The sequence below is a fragment of the Protopterus annectens genome, chromosome 4.part1, assembly GCF_019279795.1.
Source record: "Protopterus annectens isolate FY-2018-M chromosome 4.part1, PAN1.0, whole genome shotgun sequence".
Taxonomy (NCBI): Eukaryota; Metazoa; Chordata; order Ceratodontiformes; family Protopteridae; genus Protopterus; species Protopterus annectens.
In genome coordinates, this window is record NC_056734.1 from 163,071,570 (window position 1) to 163,096,228 (window position 24,659).

A 24,659-nucleotide genomic window follows, 5' to 3' on the forward strand; every position below is an offset into this window, starting at 1 on the left:
AACAAATCTCTTCCATTTGCTCTTATAAATCTTTCCGGTGGAAGGTTTGTGGAAAGATTACAAAATGTGATGAAAGGGTAGGAGACCCTGCACTGACTAGCAACCAACAGAAATGGGGAAACCATGGGGTAAACTTGAGGCCTGTTAAGTCTGGGTGAGTCATGCCTGTTGGATCAGACAGGAGGTCTGGAACTAGGTCCAGAATCCATGGCAGATGTAGCAGATAAGGCCAGAAGGAGGAGGATCAACTCTGCAGAGGCTGGTAAGGGGCAATGAGGATAACCATGATCTTCCCACAAGATGATTTCTGTACAAATTTTGGAATGAGGGATAATGGGGGATGGGCATAAAGGAGACCAGAGTGCCAAGTGTGATATAGAGCATCTCTCAGTGACGTCCCTGGTGGGGGGGATCAGGGCAACTTACTGCATTTATTCTTGAGGGGTGAGGCAAACAGGTCTCAGCATGGTTGGCTCCGCTGATGGAATATTCTTTCCACCATGCTGATATTCAGAGACCACTCAATGAGGCATTAAAATGGACCTGTTTAACTTATCTGCAATCATTCTGGATTTCCCCAGGATGTGTGCTATCACAAAGCAGTTGAAGAGATTGCCCACTGCCAAACTCTCAGCTTCTCGACAAACCGGGTAAGATCTGGTTTCCTCGGTTTGTTGCTGTACCAGACTACAGGCATATTGCCCATCTGGATCGCAATAGTCCCAAATTGGAGTGTGTCTTGAAAGGCCTGCAATTATAGGACGACAGCTTTCATCTATCTCCAGGCCATTGATAAGCATCTTGGCCTCTTCAGGAGATCGTGTGCCTTGGACTGACTTTACAGGAAAGCCCCCCCCCCCCCCCAACCTGAACTGAAAAGCGTCCATGGTCACTGTGACCTTTGGGTTGAGGGACAACAAAACAGCCTTTGTGAAGATGACTGGAGTGGATCCAACGCAGAATGCAATTTTTGCATGTTTGAGTAATCTTGACTGGCATGGATAATGGATGTTGGAGAATAGACCATTGAGTGCGAGTGTCCACTGAAGTATTTCCATATGGAAACTGGCAAGTGGTACGAGGGTGATTTGCGCTGCCATGGACCCAAGGCTTGAAGTACAAGACGTGTCCAAAGGAAAGAATTCTGAATTATTTTCTTGACCTGGAATTGAGGGTTTCTATTCGAGCGAGAGAGAGGAAGAGAAGCTATTCAGGTGAGCACCGATGAATTCTATACTCAGAGTCAGTATGAGCTGAGATTTGTTGTAATTAACTGATTTTTCCAGATAGGAAAACAGCTGGAGTAAATAGTACCTTGCTTGAATCAGTTGATGCCTTTATGGAGTATTAAGGAGCACTTAGAATCCCAGCATTCTCAGGTGAGCCGATACAACTACTATGCATTTGGTGAACAACCCAGGTGCTCTGGTGAGACCAAAGGGCCATGCTCTGAACTGGTAATGATCATCTCACAGCCAAAAGCATAGGTATCATCTGGAGCACATGTTCATTTTTATGTGATAGTATACATCTTGAAGATCTACTGAGCACATCCAATTATCCTTGTGCAGAAAAAAACAGAATGGACTGAACTGTGAACATCCAGAACTTTGCATATTTAACAGATAGATTTAATTTGCCAAGATCCAGAACTGGTCTCAGATGCCTTGCTGTTTTTGGCATAAAAAAGAATCTTAAAAAGTTTCGGACCCACTCTGGTCTGGGGGAACCTCTTGGATGACTCTTCTAGCAGCTTTTTTTTTATTTCAACATAAGCTGCTTCCCTCTGATTGGGTGGAACATCAAGGAGTTTCTTTTGAACTGTTGGATGGTATAGGGAAAAGCATACAACAACCTCTTGATACTATCCACTGTCCCCATAAGCCTTTTGTGATATCTACCCAGGTTCTCTGGTGCAGGGATAGGTGACCCCTGACTGCCTCCAGTAGTACCCTGCTGGACAGTTAGGCCTCCATACAGAAGTGCCTACAGGATATGTCTAAGAAGGAATCTCTAGATCCCTGGTTAAGCGTACCACCTCTGCCACAAGAATGACATCTTCCACTGTTGTTCCTCCCCCTGCCCCTGGGGGAACTATCTCCAAGTGGGTACTTGAACCACATCTTTCTGCTAGCTCACTGGTTCCCAGAAAAGGACCTTTGAGGGGTAGAAAAACATACACCCACAGCAAACAGGGTCTTCTCTTCCTGTTCACACCCAGAGTGAGTGTCTTTAACCCTGGGGCCATATAATGAGGTTCCATCAAAATGCGCATTGACAAAAGATGTAAATGGTTCCGCTAATTTGCACATGCGCATCCAAGCATGTCTCCTAATGGAAACACCTGAACCCACTGCTTGTGAGGTACCTTCGGCAGCATGACAGATTAACCTCATGGATGAAATAGATTGGAGGGTAGCCAAATGCAAGGAAAAGGTATTTTCGTCCTCGGAGGACATGGACCTCAAGAGAGATTTGGTAAGCTCCTTGATCAAACCTCTTCGAAATCTGGTAAAATGTACCAAATAATTCATTGACCTTGAAGCAAACTTCATTGATGCACAGAGATGCTTTCCAAACCTGTCCAGCACTCTAGACTCCCTGTTGGGGGTTGGACAGAGGAACTCTCTTCTATTGTTTTGTTTCTCATGGCTACCATAATAAATATGGCATCAATGGGTATGTCCTTTACTCCAGTGAAGGCGATCTTTTGAGGGTGCAAGGATTTTGGCTGGTCTCTTGGGAATAGGCTCAATGGTGTCCAGCTTCTTCCAAGCTCACCAAGAGACCAGATCTATAAGCTCATTGACGGGCAGAATTATCCAGGAGATAGATGGGCCAGACCCAAAAGCCTCCAGAAACACTGATTCCTCTTGAGAAGGACTATCAGGAGACCAACAACCTCTTTAACAAGTTCCAAGATGTCTCCAAAGGATACATCATAAGGTGATGATATGGGGGACCCTTCCCCTTCATTAAAATCAAGTGTTGTCCATGAGAGAATCTTATGGAGAGTCTAAGTGCCTCCTCTTGCATGCTCTCTTCTGAGGAAACTCTTTGGTGGGATCAGAAGAGATAATACCCTGATGGGTGGACTGGAGGCTGGTATGGACTGGCTGTCCATGTGGAAGGGATGAACGAGGCTTAGGACACAAAACTGAATGAGACAAAGATGTCTGAGCCAAGGAAGATAGTTTTTTTCTCTGCGTAGAGATCAGACGAACCTGTCTCCACTACCTTGAAGGCGGGGAAAGCTTAGGGGAAGTAGAAACTAATGGATCCAACATAGGACCCTGTTGGATTGTCTGTTCCCAATGTCCCGCAGGCAATGCACTCGAGGCAGTTAGAAACAAGCTTTGTAAAGCCAATGCTCTGAGGGGAAGAGACAGCTCCAACAGTTTTGGAGTGGTCTCCCAACATCCCAGAGCCAGCATTGATGCTTCTGCTCCAAGGGTCCTCCAGCTCTGAGGTACTTGGTGCCAGATGACTCAGAGAAACTATTAGAGTCGAACAAACAATGAACTTCGGATCCAATGAAGACATTCCCAAAGATTTCAGATCCAGTGACTCAGAAACTGAAGGATGGATCAGAGAAGGAGATATTAAAGAGGGTGTGCATCTACGAAGGCTTTCAAGACTCATCAGGGTTGGTGCTGAGAAAACTCCCTAAGGAACTTCCTAATCATCCTATCTACATCTGCTTCAGATAGGCTTCTGGAAGATCAAAGAGTGAAAGCCACACATGAAGGCCTGGAATGCCATCTACACGACTGTTCAAGGAATGGAGAAGGCAATCTGGAAGAGATAAGCTCTGAGAGTAAAGGTGGAGTATGGATTAAGAGGGAATCTCTCCAATCTTGGTTTCAGATTTGACTTTTTCAATATTTTAGACTGCATCTCCAATGAAGGAGCTGAAGTCGATGCCAAAGTAGAAGGGTGAATAGGGGATATTTTGTAAGACCCCTTAGGAGCCAAGTTGCCCTTCTTGTCCTGTTTCGTGGGGATTTGAGCCCCAGTGACCTGAGTGGAGTGTTTAGAAGGGATAAGACCCTGAAGAATAAGTTTATTTTTCCTATTAAGCCCCTAGAGCTGAAGCCTTTACAGATCTGACGATCCATGTCTAGGTGTTTGGGACCTAGACAATAACACATTCTGTGTGGGTGTCTAAATTTGGAATTTTGTGCCCACAAACCACATACCATTTGAAACTAGATGGTTTGTCCGACATATTGACAAGTTTAAACAAGATATGAAAAAAAAAATCCTGCATAAAAGGCATATTAAGCTTTTTTAGGAAATAAAAAGAAGAAAGGTAGGGGAAAGAATTATCAACAGTAATTGAATAGTACTAAAATTAGCACACAAAAAGGGGGGAGGGGGCTACCAATGATGGTATGAAAGGATATTAAACGAGTACAGGAAAAATGTTCCAATGAGTAAATTTAACTAGGATAAAAAGGAGAAAAGGTAAATAAATTAAATTAAACTCACTGATATATAAGAATTTTGATTAGTGAATACCAAGAGCTCACAATTCATGTCTGTTTGCAATAGCAGCCAAATAGATCTGAGGTATGCTAGGTTGGTGGGGCACTATGGGTAAGGGGATCAGTTCGAGTGTTCAAGATTCTATGATCTGGAAGAAGTGGCTGAGTCAGATCTGAACCCAACAGTTGGAAGAATGAATGAAACTGGACACCATCAGATTATTTACTATAGGACAATAGAAATTCATCATCCACAAAATGCATTCATTAATCCTGTTCCAACAGAATGGGCTTAATGTAAGACTATGTTAGACTTCCTACATCAAGGTTAAAGGCTCATGGGGAAAGAACTAGCTTATAACTGTAGCTTTACAGTGGATTAGCAAAAGACTTGAGCAGACTCTAAAAGCCTTCCCTTCTCTAATAGACCACATTTAACAGCTATTTCTAAAGCATGACCATAGCAAAATCCTACACTTGTAGGACAGATTAAGTGATGGAAGAGAAGCTCCCACACCAAGCTCTACATACTCACTGATACACGGCAATGTTTGCTTAAGATAACATGAAACTGGTGATGGTGCTATTAAACTTAAATTTAAAACAGTTTTATTGGCATCGTCTGCTGAATGAAGTACATCTTAATTTTTTAACCTTGTACAACAATTTCAAGGCTTCTTACATTTACTGACGTTAGTGCGTGGGCGCAGGAGCTTTGCAGCCAAAAGAAAAGAATGGTTAAGCTGTGGTCACTTTAGAAAAAGGTTCTATTAAGCTTAGCTTTCACATAACTATGCAGAATTACACTGCATTTAAAACTAAGTTAATCTATTCTCAAATCACTTCTTTCAGCTGACGGGAAACATCTAAACTCAGTCTTACATAAATACTGTAGAGATTCATAGTAAAAAAAAAAGTTTCCTACCTGGCCATTTCTTTGTTTTCTCCCCTAGGCATTCATCTCCATGCCTGACGATAATCAAGTCTCCACTGAATGGACTTAAGCACATTCATTCCACCTTTGAGGGTATTCCAAAGCAAAGGAGTGAGAGCCATCAAGAGGGTCCATCATTGAGGCAGCCATGATGGTGCTTTATGTCCTCATCTTGGCAATGAGGGTGGATGCCATGAGTCTTAATCCCTACCTGATGGAAGGGGACAAGTGACCCCAGATCACTGTAGGAGCCACTATGCCCTTCCCTATGCATCTCCAATGAAAGTAATAGAGCTATTGTAATTTGTTGATTAAACTGCCACTCTTGGACTGTCCTTGAATCACTGTCCCACCTCAAAGATTCAAAGAAACATTACTGACATTTAGGAAACACAAGTGCTACCCAAGGGAAATTTCGAATGTCAGCTCTTTTACAGGAAAAAAACATACACAAAAGGACAAGACATGACAGGTATTAAACAGAGAGGAAAAAAAAACTATATTAAAAAAGTGAATTATAGCACAAAAATAAATATCTATGTAGCTGACGCACATGCTTGTACACAATTTATATGCACTGGACAACATTGACTACTAGACGATTAACACATGAAAAGAAAAGTAAACATCACAGATGTGAGACTGGATGATATTGCACATTAGAAAGTGATTGGAATTGCACTTGAATGAGAATATATTAATTTTAGTCTGCAATAAACAAACAGAATTACTATACAAAAAAAAGGAAAAGAATGAGAGCACAGCGATCTATTACAGTTTGATACACCCAGATTTACATCTGCATTAATAAGTCTTACTGCAGTAGGATAAAAACTGTTCATGAGTCCTCCAAGGGATGTGGCAATGAATGGTTCAGAGCAACCCCCTGTCCACCAAGACAGGCACACATCTTCCTCATGCTACCACCAACACATACCAGAGTCAGTAACAGAACTCTGGTTACTTAGTCTGTAGACAGGGCTTTATCACTAAGTCACTGGGGCTGGCTTACCTTTTCAAGCCTCAATGATTTGTATTATCAGAGAAAGCACACTTTAAAAAGACTGAAATTAACTGGAGTTTTTTTTAAATTCCTGTTCCCAAACAAAATGCAGCTTATGAAAACTGATACAAAAGTATAACTTTTGCATCAAATAATATTTTTGATAAAAGGCAAGGAGGAACTCACTAGAACAGTCAATAATAGACTAAACATCTATTTTTCCAGCGGTCGCAACTGACAGTTACATCAGCTATCCTCACTAAGAGTAAATTCCTTTTCTGAAACCACATCCCATAATAATCATAATAATAACTGAATGGTGAGTATGAAGGTAATTTCAATACTGCTATGAATAATTTCACCACTACAATTTTTTAACAGGTGTATATTATGTTACCGTACTTATAAAAACTCGAACTTCATATGGTTGACACCATATGATCGAACTTTTAAAAGTTTGAACGTTTCAACGGAGATCACCGTACAGTGCGGAATGAGCAGATTTCCCTTTCCTGCACTGTAGTGCAATCTCAGAGTTGGTATATTTAAAGAACGGGGGGGGGGGTGCAGGGGGCTTGCCCCCTGCTTTAAACAGTTTTTTTTTCTGTTGTTTATTAGCTTTTCAAACTTTTAAAAGTTCGATCATATGGCTTCGACCATATGACGTTCTAACGTTTAAAAGTTTGATAACATAATATACACCCCTTTAACTGCTATAACCAGACTAGGCTAAGAGCCTCCTTTTGGTGGGGTTTCAGGCAGAAAAGCTCTTCAAAACACTCATTCATACATGTATGTGCAATTTTATAAAATATAACTGCTTAAAAAGAATTGCAAAAACCTTATTGTTACATACATTTGTAGAAAGCAACATTTAATTAAAACAGTTCTAAATTAGCACTGCTATGACAGGCAAAAAGGTACAACTTGTATCCCTGGCTACTGGCGTTATCCAACAATGACTTTAATAACTCTCCTCTGCCACTTATTGCTCTTAGCCGGACACAGAGTAGCCATCCATCAATGTAAATATAATTCAACAAACTGAAAATTATCATACCAGAAAACTGGTCACCTAACCATTTTCTGGAGAATGGCAACCACCATGATCCTGTCGAATCTCCTGTATGGAATGTACCTAAACACCATGTCTTTATGTAAGCCAGTGAGATTCCCCAAGCTGTAGATCACTTCAATGCCCACATTATAAGCAAACCCACTATCTGGAAGCACTGCACACAGGCTTAATAAAAAGGAATGGAAATAAAAGGGCACAAAGAGAAGGAACCAATACCAATACACAAGCAAAGATGTCAGTTATCTACTACTATGCGGAAGCGCATACAATGGCAATAGATGATTCAGTAGTATCCATTTTCACAGTAATCAACCATGGAAGGGCTATACAGCCATTGTTGGCCATCTCTGACCCATTTTGTACTTCCTGAGCATTAATGAAGTGTTGTGCTATCAACTGGAAGTGGCTGCTGAGGTAGAGTACATTATTGCATGCATACCCCACCCAACAACAGCAGAAAAGTGTCTGACTGAAGTCATGCTCCAGAATGACAAAACTGCAAATGGACTTGCCACTGTTAGATCTCAGCAGAAAGTTAACAGTGCCATGAGATGGACATCCTTTGCAATTCCTCAACTTGCAAGTGTTAATGAGTGAAGATGCTTAATTCTATTCATCAAATGTAAAACATCGAATGTTCAATTATCTAATGTTTTACTCAGGGAAAAGAAACAGTGGACAAAATTCATGCATACCAAAACATAAACTGCAGTATATCAAACCCACTCAAGTGGGAGAGCTTCCCCCCTCCATTTATATATACCAACCCTGAGATTGCACTACAGTGGGGGTAAAGGGCAAATTTCCTAATGCTGGCCAAACAACTCCATTCCCCTAGGTAAATATTCGATGACTGAATGTTTGCTGGACTTTGATGTCTTACGTTTGATAAACAGAGGTTCGATGCATTTCTTATTCGAAGACTGAACACAGACCTGTCAGGGGGACACCACACAGGCACCCATAACAGTGTTTTATGATCTAATCAGTATCCTGGATATGAGGAAATATTTTTGCACTAGCCCTAAAACCACCCCCTGGACAGAGAAAATGAATCACCACTGGCACAGCAGTGCCTGTTATTTTAGGTTTACTATCAAAAGCTTGAAAGGCACTTTATTGAACATTAACTGATGGAAATTACAGTTTCAATGATGCATGATGCTGAACCTGAACACTACAAATCCATAACAATGAATGGAAAGTGTGATTCTTTATTATGGGTTCGGCATTTTGACTGGAGGTCACTGTATAGTAAGGACCAGGGAATTTACCCTTTTTCTCACTGTAGTGCGATCTCAGTTTGCCCCCCCCCCCTGCAAAACAGTAAAAACGTGCTGTAGACGTGAAATACGGCATGTTGAGCTGCATATCCTGGGTGTCGAATAACACTGACTGGGGATGTCAGGGAAAGGATTTTTGTAATGACCAAACGGCAAAGTGCCTTAAAAGCTTTTGACAGTAAAAAAGAAGTTATGTACTCACCATAACTTTCCATCTGAGTAGTTCTACTTCATTTGTCTTCAACCTGTGGGTATCGGATTAAAGCCAGCAATTTCACTAGCATCTGCTCTGAGCTCCAAGCTCCTCCCCTTACCCATAATACACCTCCACTACCTTCCAACCCCCAGATCAAGTTTGCTGCCACTTATACTGAGAACCCGACCTGAAAAAACACCTTACGCGCCTAAAACTTCAGCCAAACAGGCAGTCCATATGGTAAGGCCAGGGGGAGGGACAGTTGAAGACAAATGAAGTAGAACTACTCAGATGGAACGTTATGGTGAGTACATAACTTCTTTACATGAAGTAGTTTACTTCATTTGATCTTCAACCTGTAGGACAGAGTCCCCAGCTGGTAGCCCTCATGGATGGATATTCCGGTGCACCGCGGAACGAAAGGATGCTCTCCTTCTAGAAATCAAATCCAATTTATAGTGCGAAATAAAGGTATGAGATGAGGACCAAGTAGCTGCAGAACAAATATCATCCAATGAGACTCTCGACCAAAAGGCCGCAGAAGTAGCCACTGACCCAGTCGAATGAGCTTTCACCTGACTCGGAGGAGACAAACCTTTACCCTTATAGACCTGAAGGATGCACAAGGAGATCCACCTAGCGATAGTGACCTTAGAGATAGGTTTAGAGGAAAATTTGGAAAGAAAATAGGTAAGTTAATGGTCTGATTGATGTTAACTTGTGATGCTACCTTGGGAAGAAAGAAAGGAAGGATTGGTGCGAAGGGAAGGCCTGTCCTTATGGAAAATTATGTATGGAACTTTAACGCTTGCAGTTCTGAAACCCTTTTAGCAGAGGTGATAGCCACTAGAACCGCTGTTTTCCAAGACAAAAAAGATCCGTGGTTGCTGCAGGTTCAAATGGCAGAGCGACCAAAGCTTGAAGAACCACAGTAAGGTCCCATGGGGTAATATGATCTTTGACCGGAGGGCGTAATAGGAAAGTACCTTTAATACAAGCTTTACACAGTCTAGAAGAGGCTAGAGAAACAGAATTCTTGCCCACGTGAAAATGAGAGATGGCAGCTTGCTGAACTTTGACAGTAGAAGAGCTTGCTCCTTGTTGAAAAATATTTGCTAAAAAAATCGAGAACAGCTGAAACAGGAGCCGTGAAAGGGTCTAAACTCCTTTGAGAAGCCCAAAAGAAAAAACATTTCCATTTGCTACAGTAAACCTTCCTGGTAGAAGACTTACGAGCTGCCACCAGAATAGGCCTGACTGAAGAGGATAATCCAGGAGTCCTAGCAATTAGGGGAACTGAAGCAGTTTCAAATTGTCCAGGCTCGGATGAGGAACCCCCAAGGGGTGTGAAATAAGACCCTGAATGGGATCCAAGATCCAAGGTGGAGCCAGAAGATGAGACCAAAGGAAGGGAGACCATACCTGGTGAGGCAATGAGGATCACTTTGCTCCCCAGTCGACAAGCTTTCTGTAGAAACCTCTGAATAAGAGGTACTGGAGGGTAAGCATACAGAAGACCGGGAGGCCAAGCATGGACTAGAGCGTCTCTGGGGGGACTCCCCCGGCTGGGGGTTCAGAGCGAAGAACTTGCTGCACTTCGCGTTGGAAGGAGATGTTCAGAGATCACAGCAAGGCTGACCCCACTCTAGAAAGATCTGCTCCGCTACTGAAGGATTCAAAGACCACTTGTAAGACATCAGTATAGTCCAACATAACCTGTCCGCTAGGATGTTGGACCATCCCAGAATGTGCATTGCTATGAGAAAGCAATTGGTGAAGATCGCCCATTCCCAAACTCTCATAGCCTCACAACAAAGGGGTTAAGATCTGGTCCCTCCCGGTTTGTTGACATACCAGACCACTGACATGTTGTCTGACTGAATTGCAATGGTTCCCAGAGGAAGAAAGGAATGAAGGGCCTGCAATGCCAAAAGGACTGCCCTCCTCTCCAAAACATTTATATGCAAACTGGTCTTGATAGGGGACCACAGGCCTTGGACTGTTCTGCCCGAAAAATGCCCCCCCACCCAAGTTGGGAGGAATCCGTGGTCACTGTGGCTTGGACTGCGGCTGGAACAAAAGGTTGTCCCCCCAGAATTTCTGGAGAATGCATCCACCAAAGAAAGGATGACCTGCAGACTCGACTGAGGTGTATTGGATGTGACAATGGATGATCCAACAGAGATCATTGCACCTCTAGAGTCCACTGTAGTACTCGCACGTGTAACCGGGCACACGGAAGAAGCGTTATGGTCGCTGCCATAGAACCTAGGGCCATCAAAACAGATTCTGCCGCGGGAAGATGAGAACGGTAGATGAGGGAAACATGCATCCTTAGGTGTCGAACTCTCTCCGTGTTCAGGAAAATTTTGGACTGTAGTGTGTCTATCCGTGCCCCTATGTAGTCTATCACGTGGACAGGATTCAGAAGAGATTTGGATGTGTTGATTGTAATCACTAAGTGGAGTGCAAGCTTTAGGAAATGATCCCTGGTTTGGCAAAGTAGACACTGGGTGGGGGCAGTGAGGAGCCAATCGTCCAGGTACGGGTACACCTGAATCCCCTGAAGCCTCAGGTGAGCTGCTACTACTGTCATCACTTTGATGAATACCCTGGGGGCTCTGGTGAGACCAAAGGGTAGGGCTTGAAACTGGTAATGATTGACTCCTAGCCAGAAGCGGAGGAACCTCCTGGAGCATCTGTGCATTTTTATGTGACAGTACGTATCCTGGAAGTTTAACAAGCACATCCAGTCTCTCTCTTGCAAGTACAGCAACATGGACTGTAAGGTGACAATCAGGAACTTTTCTTTGGCAACTGACAGGTTCAGGGTAGATCGGTTCAGAATGGGCCTTAAGTCCCCTGTTTTCTTTGGCACCAAAAAGAACCTGGAGTAGATGTCCGATCAGGACTGATCTGGGGGGATGGGTTTGATTGCTCATTTCTCGAGCAGCTTGGAAATTTCCAGTGGTGCTACCTCCCTTTGAATGGGTGGTATGTCCAAGAGGTGTCTGAGAGGTTTGGGAGGAACCATAAACGGGATTGAGTATCCTCTGGATATAATCTGAAGCACCAAGCGGTCTGATGTTACGGACTCCCACGCCGCCAGATGCAATGACAATCGACCCCTGACTACCTCCAGAGTAGAGCAGTCGGGCAACCCCTCAGGGTTGCTGCACGGGCCTGTCTGAGAATGGTTCTCGAGACCCAAAATTCCTCTGACCCCCTTTGCCTCTGGGCCGGCGTCTATCCTGTCCCCCTCTGCCTCTAGGGGGAAGAAGAGCCCTGAGTGTCCCGGGAATACGGACACTTCCGGAACCACATCTTCTTTTGCCCTCGCTGATTCTGGGAAAAGGATCTTTGAGGGTTCGAGAAGCGGATTCCGACAGCAGACAGTGTCTTCCTGTCTTTCTCATTCTGGACCAAGGTGTCTCTGACAGTCTTACCAAAAAGGGAAGAACCATCATAATGGACATTGGCAAAAGACGTCTTGAAAGGTTCTGAGAACTGACAATCTGAGCCAGGCGTTACACCTCATGGACACGCCAGACCCAGTTGCCCTAGCCGCTCCTTCAGTAGCATGTTAAAGGAGTTGCATGGACGTGTTGGAAACCACTTTTAAAGTGGTCATCCTCACGGAGAACATATCTCTGTCCTCCTGCGACATGAACTTAGGGGAAGACTCAGCCAGTTCTTTACCAGGTCATGCTGTAGTCTAGTAATGTGGGCCAGGTAGTTTAGCGCCCTGATGGAAAAGGTTGCTGATGCATAAACCTGCTTCCCTAAGCGGTTCATCATTCTAGACTCTCGGTCATGAACCAAGGAACTCTCCTGGGCTAGTTAATTTTTGGTGGCTGCTGCTACCACCATAGCGTCTACAGGGGACCCTTTGTTCCATGCTGGTCTGTCAGAGGGAGGGCTCAAAATTTTGTCTGGTCATTTTGGGATTGGTTCCATGGTGTCTGGCTCCTTCCAGGCCCGCAAGGCGACCAGGTCTACCAGGGGATCTGCGGGAGGGGACACCCAGGAAGTAGATGGGCCCGTGCCGAAAGCCTCCAGGAACACGGATTCATCAGAGGAAGGTTTAGGGGTGGACCAACCTCCCTGCTGGCGTAGGATTTCCATGATGTCTCCAAAGGGGACATCCTCGGGAGGTGATCTGGGGGAACCTTCCCCATTATCCAAATCCGTGTCCTCTGTAAGGGACTTGGGGGAGTCCAAGTGCCTCCACTTACACGTATGCTTGTGAGGCACGTCTCCGGTGGGGCTCTCCAGGGGGAACTCGCAAGCCACTTGGTTCCTCAGGGGGAATCACCTGGGGCTCCTCGAGCACGGGCTGTCCCTCAGATAAAATGATGGGATTCAGAGACAAAGTCAAGGGAGTCTGGGCAGAGTCCGAGGAAAAAGTCAAGGGTCTCGCTCGATCCAGTGGACAGAACCCTTTCTACCACGTCGACTGCTGAGTGAGAATGTGCCTCCTGGGCCACCAATAAGGAAACTACTCTTCCGGATCAGATGTGAGAATAGGAGCCGGGCCCGAAGTGGACAGAGCTCCGAGGGGGGAACTTGGCCCAACAACACCAGAGCCGATGGAAAGAGTTCCACTCCCTCAGATCAGACACCCAGGCTCCGGCTCTGAGAGCCACTCTGATCCGAACTGGTTGGATCCGACATGCTCCAGGCAGCTGCCAGCGTCGAGGAGACAGGTACCATCGTCGTCGACCCCCTGACTAAGGTCATCTTCGGATCCATGTACTCCAAATCCAGTGGTCGGATCGGAGAAATTGGCGTGAAGAAAGGAAGCGAGCTCCCCCCTCCAGAGGGAGATGGGCCTGGTAAGACTCCCATCTGGATTTGTGTATGAATGAATCTCCTCATCATTTTATCCATGTTGACTTCGGAAAGGCTTTGGGTGGACCGCGACGAGGCCATGGACTCCGACCTGGCGGGTTGAGGAACCAAGGCCCTAGATGGTGGTCGTGGCTCCTCCGGCTCTGTGGAGAATCTGGGAGATCGGAGCCGAGAGGAGTCACGGAGCCTAAACTGACCCTTGGCTGGAGTTCCTGATGTTGAAAGGTCCGGGGACCTCTTGAACTTTTCAGACCAGTGCTCTCTCTCCTTCTCACTGCCTTTTCTGTACTCTGCGTCCACAGGCTTAGAAGTGGGAGGGTGAGTCCCAGCCTGGGAGGGAGGAGAAGGAAGGACAACCTCTGTGACTGAAGCAGTAGAGAAGGCAGCCGCCTCTGTAGTAGGTCCGCCTTCGTAGTAGGTAGAAGGCCTTTCAAGGCCAACTTGGCCCATCTATCCTTGATGGCGCGTGGGTTGAAACCCATGCAAATAGCACAATCAGTGCTTAAATGGGCTACACCCAAACACATAAAGCAAAGAGTGTGGCCATCAGCGGGTGACAATTTGTGGCCACACTCAGTGCACCTCTTGAAGACCGGCTTGGGATCAGCCAAACTTAAGTCTAATACACAATATCATCATATTTTGTCTGTGCCCGTTAGGGGTCGCCACAGCGGATCATCTATTTCCATTTCTTCCTGTCCTCTGCATCTTGCTCTGTCACACCAACCACCTGCATGTCCTCTCTCACCACATCCATAAACCTTATCTTAAGCCTTCCTCTTTTCCTGTTACCTGGTAGCTTCATCCTTAACATCTTTTTCCCAATATACTCAGCATCCCTTCTCAGCACATGTCCAAACCAACATAATCTTGCCTCTCTGGCTTTGTCTCCAAACCTTCCAACCTGGGCTGACCCTCCAATATACTTATTCCTAATCCTGTCCACCCTAGTCACACCCAGTGCAAATCTTAACATCTTTAACTTTGCCACATCCAGCTCTAACTCCTGCCTTTTTGTCAATGCCACAGTCTCCAATCCATATAACATAGCTGGTCTCCCTACCCTCTTGTAGACCTTCCCTTTCACTCTTACTGGTACCCGTCTGTCACAAATTACTCCTGACACTCTTCTCCACCCACTCCATCCTGCCTGTACTCTCTTCACCTCTCTTCCACACTCCCTGTTACTCTGAACTATTGACCCCAAGTATTTAAACTCATCCACCTTTGCCACCTCTACTGCTTGCATCATCACCATTCCTCGATCCTCCCTCTCATTCACACACACATATTCTGTCTTAGTCCTGCTGACCTTCATTCCTCTTCTCTCTAGAGCATATCTCCATCTCGCCAGGGTCTCCTCCACCTGTTCCCTACTCTCACTACAGATCACAATGTCATTTGCAAACATCATAGTCCATGGGGACTCCTGTCTGATCTCATCTGTCAACCTGTCCATCACCACTGCAAATAAGAAAGGGCTCAGAGCTGACCCTTGATGTAATCCCACCTCCACCTTAAACGCATCCGTCACTCCCACCGCAGACCTCACCGCTGTCACACTACCCTCGTACATATCCTGTACCACTCTTACATACTTCTTTGGCATTCTCGACTTCCTCATACAATACCACAAACTCCTCTCTAGGCACCCTGTCATATGCTTTCTCTAAGTCTACAAAAACACAATGCAACTCCTTCTGACCTTCTCTGTACTTCTCCATCAACACTCTCAGAACAAACATCGCATCTGTAGTGCTCTTTCCCGGCATGAAACTATACTGCTGATCACTAATCATCACGTCCCTTCTTAACCTAGTTTCCACTACTCTTTCCCATAACTTCATGCTGTGACTGATCAATTTAATCCCTCTGTAGTTACTACAGCTCTGCACATCACCCTTATTCTTAAAAATCGGTACCAAAACACTTTTTCTCCATTCCTCAGGCATCCTCTCACTTTCCAATATTTCATTAAACAATCTGGTTAGAAACTCCACTGCCATTTCACCTAAACACTTTCATGCTTCCATAGGTATGTCATCTGGACCAGCAGCCTTTTCATTCTTCATCCTCTTCATAGTTATCCTTACTTCCTCCTTGCTAATCCATTGCACTTCATGATAAACTATCCCCACATCATCCAATCTTCTTCTCCCTCTCATTCTCTTCATTCATCAACCCCTCAAAGTACTCTTTCCATCTGCTCAACACACTCTCCTCGCTTGTGAGTATGTTTCTCTCATTATCCTTTATCATCTTTACCTGTTGCACATCTTTCTTAGCTCGGTCCCTCTGTCTAGCCAATCGGTACAGGTCCTTTTCTCCCTCCTTAACGTCCAACCTTTCATACAACTCTTCATATGGCTTATCCTTAGCCTTCGCCACCTCTCTCTTTGCCATGCACCTCATCTCCTTATACCCCTGTCTACATTCTTCATCTCTCTGACAATCCCACTTCTTCTTTGCCAACCTCTTTCTCTGTATGCTCTCCTGTACTTCCTCGTTCCACCATGTCTCCTTGTCGTCCTTCCTCTGTCCAGAAGTCTAATACACAATATATACATGGAAAAAGAAAAACTATTTCCTACACATACCCACTCACCACACTCTCAGAAGGCACACAGAACGCTGGGGGGGCAACAACACACTAACTAACCAACTGACTAAAACTACACAAAAATCCTAAAACACGATGCACCAGCAAGGGGAGGAAGAGGGAAAAGTACAATAACAAGCTACACTCAAAAAACTTTCAAAAACCACTAAAGCATCAAAACTACCCAACTTACAGTCTCGGAGCTCAGGATCACAATGCTTATGGCAAGCCGAGGCAAATGAGATCTGGGGGTTGGAAGGTAGTGGAGGTGTATTATGGGTGAGGGGAGGAGCTTGGAGCTCAGAGCAGATGCTAGTGAAATTGCCGGCTCGAAACAGATACGGATCCGGTACCCACAGACTACTTCAGATCTTTTATTTTATTACACTTTGTTGACCGGGTAGTCCCACTATGCTAGAGGCTTCTTTTTATTGGAGACCCAAGGGGGTATTTATACCACTGTTGGAAATTTGGCCAGGACACCTGGGAACCTCTCCTGTATTTTTTAAAAGTGATGTGGGATCCTTTACATCCACAAGAGATACCACCAACTCAAACAGATGGCTCTTCAGTTAAATATTTAATCTGAAAGACGACACATACAGGAGTGTAGTAGCCCTCTAATGCTGCACTACAGTGTCAGTAATCCAGTTAACCTGTACAGGGAAAAGAACTCACAGCCTTCTGGTCTTCCAGCATCAAAGGGGAATATGCTACCTGCTGAACCACGAACACTGAACTACATCTTCCCCTTGTGAGCATCAACTTCCATGCACTCATTATGAAGGCTAATAATACCAGGTGGTGGCATGATGAGTCTAAAGCTTGCCCCTATCAGGACATGAATTTGCATCGATGTCCTTCCTCCAAGGAATTTTAGCAGCATATATCCTGCTTTGCTACATCCTCCCTCCAGGACTGCTATCCTCCCCTGGCAGCTCCCTACAGTGTCAGAGCCGCTAATCAATCTTGGGTCGCCTGGAATACAAGCAAGGCTTTATCCTTCTATGCCACTGGAGCTGGTTAAGCAGGTCTATATTACCACATCGAAACTTCATTTCTCTGAATACGAAAACGTCGACACTGAAACAGCAAAATACAAAAAGTATGAAAGGCCACTTCTGCGAATTTTCTCACAAGGAAAAAATTTGCTTGGCCGACCAACAGCAAAACAAACTTTCAAGCCCTAATCAAATGGGAGGCTTCGACCTCCACACCCCCCTAACTAAATATACCAACTCAGAGATCACTCTGCATTGGAGAAAAGGGCAAATTCCTGATAACGGACAAGCAAATTTCCTCCCTGTGAAAAAAAAAGTGGCCATTCGTACTTTTTGTATTTCGCTGTTTATGTGTCAACATTTTGGTATTTAGAGAAATTAAGTTTCGATGTGGTAATACAGACTCGGCTAAGTTTTCCTTGGCAATAAGGAAAAATGAACTCTTTCTGACCTCTGTATGCTGATTAAAAACAAGAGTTTATGGCTTCACAAAACAAAGTAAACCAAAATGTTCTGCCTTTTTTTGGTACTGCAAGAGACTAGGGTTAATACACGGGGACATAGCCCACTTTCAAGAGCAAAATCTTGTAGCTGAAGCTGGTGAGGGTAAAAACTCAAACATGCTGTACCATCACCCTGGATGGCTCATTTTTTCTGCAATTTTTCTTGGCCCACTCCTGTTTTCTGCTGAGAAAAACAAATTAAGTATGGAACAGAGAAACAGATTGTATGCATTCATGCTTCTTACCATGACACCATGAAAAGTTTTCCTGCCCATTTGGCTCAAAGGGCCGCACACCTGAGAAGGTGACTGTAAGCCACTGCAAGGTGTCACTTTAAGCAAGATCTCTAGAAATCATCCTACTACCCAAGAAAGATAAGCAGAAGAGCAAGTACTTAATGTATTTAACTACCACTACTCCAGGTCATCAAGGGAAATGGATTACTAGGGAAGTTAAACAGACAACTCCAGTCTAACCAACAGACAAGAGCTCTTGACTAAAAAAAAAATCTTAGCCGTGCAGTGGTTTGCTCATCCTCGATGTAACTCCACCTAACTAGTGACAATGAAGGAACATCTACGAAAATGAATGGCAAATCCACTACTTAGCAGCAGTAATAAATCACTACATATGGAGCAACCATAGCATCTGTCAGCAGCATCCGCTCTACAGCAACACAAGTATATTGTTCTTAAATGCTGCAAAATGAATCCCTCCATCACATTCAGCAATTAGGATTTACCTGCAAAAGTACAATGATCTGAAAGATTTCTCTATTATCAGAATTCAACATTTTTAATACTGCATAATTGAAATGAGCATTTTAAAGTAAAATGTGTTACTCTCTTCTAAATCTAAAACTTTGCTTACCATGTCCCAGTCGACATTACGGAAGAATGGATGCCCCTGAATGTCAGCAAATCCTGTTTGAGGATGGCAACCTAACCGTTCTTTTGGATCCTATTGTAATAAAACATAAAATGGATACACAAGTACATGAGGCACCAAGTACTACAAGAATGTCAGCACACAGAGTAACTTTTAAACATATTTACACCTACAATACAATTTCTCTGTATTTCAGTAAATAGCTAAATTTGAATAATACTAAATAATTACATATGCATTCAGTCATCAATTAATCAATTTTCAGGAAGACAGGGTGGTGTAGCAGTTAGTGCTGCTGTCTATCATTGCTTGGTTCTCAGATAAGATACTTTGCGTGCAGTTTGCATATCTTTCCTGTGTCTGCATGAGTTTTGGCAGGGTCCTCCAGTTTCTTTCCATTTTCTAAACGCAAACATACTGCAGATGAACTAATAATCTTTCAAACTGCTCAAAATTGTATGCGTACATATGCATATATGTCTGCCCTGAGATTGCATAGGTTTTTGCCAGGTGCACTGGTTCCTTTCATTTCCCAAAGACATACATCCTGTAAATGAACTGGCAATCTTCCAAACTGCCCAAATGTATATGTATGTACATATACGATTGTGTGTGTGGGGGGGGGGGCTTTAAAAGAGACTGTTATCCAGAAATATCCCTGACTTATGCCCCTGACTATTATGATAGGATCTTATTCTCTGCAACCCTACAGGATAAAGATTTTTTTTTCAACATAAAGTTGAAATACACATATATGTTTACATATATATATATATATATATATATATATATATCTATATATATATATATATATATATATATATATATATATATATAGATAGATAGATATATATCTATATATCTATATATATATATCTATATATCTATATATATATATATACATATATATATATATATATATATATATATATATATGTATATATATATATCTATAGAAAAACATATAGATATATGGGTCTAACTGATAACACCGACACACCAAAACACAGACAACAAAATAACCCACACGAAAAAACTGAAAAAAAAAAAAGTTCAAAAACACGAAACTTCACATGCCCGACAAATCAAAATCCTGACAATCAACAAAGCAAATGCCTTTCCCGAAAAACACACACACACAACACAAGCACACCAAAAACCTTACAAACCTACACTAAACCTTACATATACAACGATCCATGCACTAACCTTAACCCAAACCCTAACCCTAAAGTCCGTCACTATTGCATACTTGCCTGACCCGCACCCTACCCTAACGTCCGTCACTATCACACACTTACCTTACCCACACCCTGACCGTAACGTCCATCCCTATCGAACACTTACCTTAACATGTCGGTGTTCTCAACTGTTGGTCTTCTCCATTGTCGATCTTCCGGTGTCAGTGTTCTCATTGTTGATCTGCGATTTCAGCGTTTTCAGGTAGACCCATACATACACACACACACCAAGATATAAGGATTGATATGTCTTCTTTGAACCGTTAAGCAAAGAGCATCTTTTCAAAAAAGAATGAGCTGCCATCTGTGAAACATGTTTAATAACTATAATGACAAGAACCCTGACTGAGGAATATGTATCAAAACTGTAGGGGTATGTTAGTTAGGGAGTTGCTAAAACGTTACACATGGGGGTACGTCAGTTAGGGAATGTTTACTGTCGCCTCTGTTTACAGGAGACACTGGGGTCAGCCCAGGCATGAATTTATGATTTCCCATCCAATGACATGTTTACTGTTGACCTCTTTCTATAAGAGACATCGGACCAGCCCGGGGATGAATTTACAATTTTCTATCCAGTGGTCAAGGTCATGTTTAAATAGGGCTAGGGATGGACTCTGCTTCATGTGTATGGGGAGCCTATTCCAGAGCATGGTGATCCTTTGAGACATACATCTGTCTCACCCACATGATCTATTTATGTCATAAGCAAAGTTTAAATTCCTGGAGCTAGTGATTCTGGTGCTGTTCATTTTGTGGACGTGCAAAAGCTCCATTAGGGCTGGATCTAAGGATGCCTTATATGCTAAGCACAGTTTGCCTCTCAACAACCTGTAGGAGACAGAATATAGAGACAAGGCTCCAAGTCAATCTGTACAGGACAATAAGTTAATAACCTGGATTTTCTTGGTGAAGAACCTGTGTAGGTGTTCCACCTGTTGCAAATGCTAGTCAGGCACATGCTGAAGGGGGGTACTGTACTCAATAATCGGTCTGATAAGGGCTGCATAGAGTGGTACTATAACCTCCTTGGACTTGGATGCCATACCCTTACTTATAAGTTGAAAACAGAGATAATCCAGAAAGCTCGTGTCAGATCTAGTATCCCACCTGTGACTCAAGAGGGTTACAGGACAAACAAGAAACAGTACAAAAGATAAGTCCGTACAAAATCACTTTAGCTACCAGATCTAGGAGGCGCTCTCTCTTATGTCCTGTCTCTCTCTAGACAGGAATAGAAACACCATGTGGAGGTTTCAAGTAGTCTACTCAATTTAGTAGGTAGATGGAAGAGTGAACTACTTAGCTGAATAAACTACTTGAAACTTCAACAAGGCGCCTTTACTCCTCACACAGGGAGGGCATCAGAGAGAGAGTGAGTCTCCTAGATCAATTAGCTAAAGTGATTTTATCTGGACTAATCCTTTGTATCCATTTCTAACTTAAAAGTCAGGGGAGATGGAATGATTTTCTTACCAACTTGATCACAGGTCAGATTATTGTCTACATATGCTGCTAAATCTTTAACAGGTCAACTCTTAATGGTGTCTTATCAAAAGAGTAATTTGCCTGGGTAGATGTTTTCCCAAAAGGCACTATAATGCACGTCTTTGCATTGAGTTTTAATCTGTGGCTTTGGCCCCAGTCATTTCTCTGGGTCAGTCCCTGTTGTAGAAGTTGGTGTCATGGGGGGAGTTTATTATCATGGAACTTATAAACAAAGACATTGGCAACCTTCAAACACTGGACCCCACCCAGTTTGGGTTTGTGAAGGGCCAATCTTGTCTCTTGAATCTGACTGACTTCTTCGAATCAGTCTCCAGAGCTGTGGACGAGGGTAAGGCAGTCCACACAGCCTATCTGGACCTCGCCAATGCCTTCAACACCATCCCCCACTCTGGAATCATAGATAAACTTACTAAGCTGGGCATAAATCCCTACGTCACTCGATGGGTTACCAACTGGCTTACTGACAGAACCTAGACTGTAAAAGTAGCCAACTCCAAATCCAGCTCCAGACAAGTGGAGTACCTCAGGGTTCAGTCCTGGGACCACTCTTGTTTGGCATCTACATCTCTGAAGTACAGGCCAACACTAAGGGACTCTGGCTAACAAAGTTTGCGGATGACTGCAAACTGGGAGCCATTACTGAATCCCCAAATGATGTGGATATTCTACAAAAGGGCTTTACAGAAACAGATGCCTGCTGCCAGAGCCATGGGCTCAAGTTTAATGCCAAGAAATTAGAAGTTATGTACCTACCATAACGTTCCATGTTAGTTGTCTTCTTCTCGCCTTCTTTCTTGCTGGATGAGTTCGGAGCCGATCCTCGGTTCCGACTCGGCCACTCTGAAAGCTCGAGAGCTAGTTCCACCGGCTCGAGGCTCCCCTATATCCCACAATGCTAGGCGGTAACTCCTCAGATCTCGTTTGAAAGCTAAAGCCAGCAATAAAATTCCATAAGGAACAAAGAAAGAAACTCTTCTAGGTCTGTCCTGGCTAGGGGGAAGGAGGGTGGGACGCAAGAAAGAAGGCGAGAAGAAGACAACTAACATGGAACGTTATGGTAGGTACATAACTTCTAAATGTTAAGTTGTCAATCTCGCCTTCATTCTTGCTGGATGGGACCGCGTCCCTAGCACCTTGTCCCAGGTGGCCTACCGGAACAGACTCTTGAGTACAGTGGAACCAAAGTTGGCTCGGTCTCTAGAGGCCAAGTCCAACTTATAATGAGAAATGAAGGTATGGGGAGAAGCCCAAGTAGCTGCAGAACAAATTGAATCAATAGGCAGCCTATCTTGGAAAGCTACAGAAGTGGCTAAAGCTCTAGTTGAATGAGCCCTGGGTTTGGATGGCAACCGTTGATGTCTTATCTCATACACTAGGGTAATCAACGAAGTTAGCCATCTAGAGAGAGAGAGAGACTTTAGAGACTGGAAGGCCCATTCTGCCTTCTGCATAAGAAACAAACAGTTGGTCAGACTTCCTGAATTGTTTGGTCCTGTCTAAACAGTACCTAAGTTGGCGATGAATATCTAAACAGTGTAACTTTTGTTCTGACCAATTAGAGTAATTTGGGAAGAAAACAGGAAGCTCAATGGTTTGGTTCAAATTTGCCAATGAAGCTACTTTGGGCAAAAAAGACGGGTTAGTACGCAAGGAGACTCTGTCTTTATGAAATACTAGATAAGGGGGTCGACTACACAGAGCATAAAGTTCAGAGACTCTTCTAGCTGAGGTGATAGCTACTAAAAAGAGTGTCTTCCACGAAAGTAATTTTATAGAACATGAAGCCGCAGGTTCAAAGGGGGGAAGAATTAAGGATGCCAGAACCAAATTGAGATCCCATTGAGGAGGAGGATCTCTGATGGGTGGTTTGAGTAGAAAGACTCCCTTTAAAAAGGCCTTGCAGAGTTTGTGAGACATAATAGATGGCTTTCTGAATTAATTGAGATATCAGTGGGAAGGGAGGAAAGGCATATAGAAGTCCCTGGGGCCAAACGTGTACTAAAGCGTCTCTGCTGGGGTGGCCTGGTTGGGGAAAGAGGGTGAAAAAATTGTCGCACTTGCTGTTTTGGGGAGTAGCGAAAAGGTCGCAGCAAGGCCTGCCCCACTTTCGAAAAACTTTCTCCAACACTGAATTGTTCAGAGACCACTCGTGAGGCATGAGAATAGCTCTGCTCAATTTGTCTGCAATCACATTGGACTTCCCGGGGATGTGCGTTGCTAACAGAAATCGCTGAGAAGAAATCGCCCATTGCCACAGTCTGAGTGCCTCTCGACATAGGGAGTAAGATCTGGTTCCGACTTGTTTACTGATGTACCACACTACAGACATGTTGTCTGTTTGGATTGCTATAGTTCCCTTGGGAAGAGAGTCTTGTAAGGCTTGCAACGCTAGAAGCACTGCTCTCATCTCTAGAACGTTTATGTGCAAGTGGCACTCGAACGGTTGCCACATGCCTTGGACTGTCCTGCCCTGGAAATGCCCCCCCCACCCGATCAGGGAGGCGTCCGTTGTCACTGTAGCAACCGGAGGGGGAGGGACGAAAGGTCTCCCTAGGAGTAGCTGAGGAGATGTGATCCACCAAGAGAGATGATTCTTGCACGATTGAGTTATCCGAATTGGATGGGACATTGGGAGGCTTTGGTAAGACCATTGTGTGAAGAGCATCCATTGTAAAATCCTCATATGGAAGCGTGCTAATGGTAGGAGAGGGATGGCTGCCGCCATAATCCCAAAGACTTTCAGGATCCATCTGGCTTTGACCTTGTTGGTCTGCAAGATAAGAAAGACCTGTTTGTGTATGTCTGCTATCCTCTGCTCTGTGAGTCTGGCTGACATCTTGACTGTGTCTAGATTTGCGCCTATGAAAGTAATAACACGACAAGGCGACAAGACAGACTTTTTGTAGTTTATTGAAATGCCTAGTGCCTGACATGTTCGAAAGGTGTAGTCTCTGGCGAGGAGTAGAAGATGCTTGGTGGGGGCTGTAAGGAGCCAGTCGTCTAAATAAGGAAACACCTGGAATCCTTGTCGTCTCAGATGAGAGGCTACCACTGCCATGCATTTGGTAAACACTTGGGGGGCTGTA

General features: G+C 44.0%; 1 protein-coding gene across 1 annotated transcript in view; it reads right to left on the reverse strand.

Annotated features, from left to right (window-relative positions):
- Positions 1-24,659, reverse strand: part of PRKCI (protein kinase C iota) — a 1,721,954-nt gene that overhangs the window by 138,634 nt on the left and 1,558,661 nt on the right. The window contains exon 16 of the mRNA XM_044070065.1: positions 18,806-18,895. Coding sequence (XP_043926000.1) covers positions 18,806-18,895 — 90 coding nt within the window. The remainder of the gene's footprint in view (positions 1-18,805; positions 18,896-24,659) is intronic.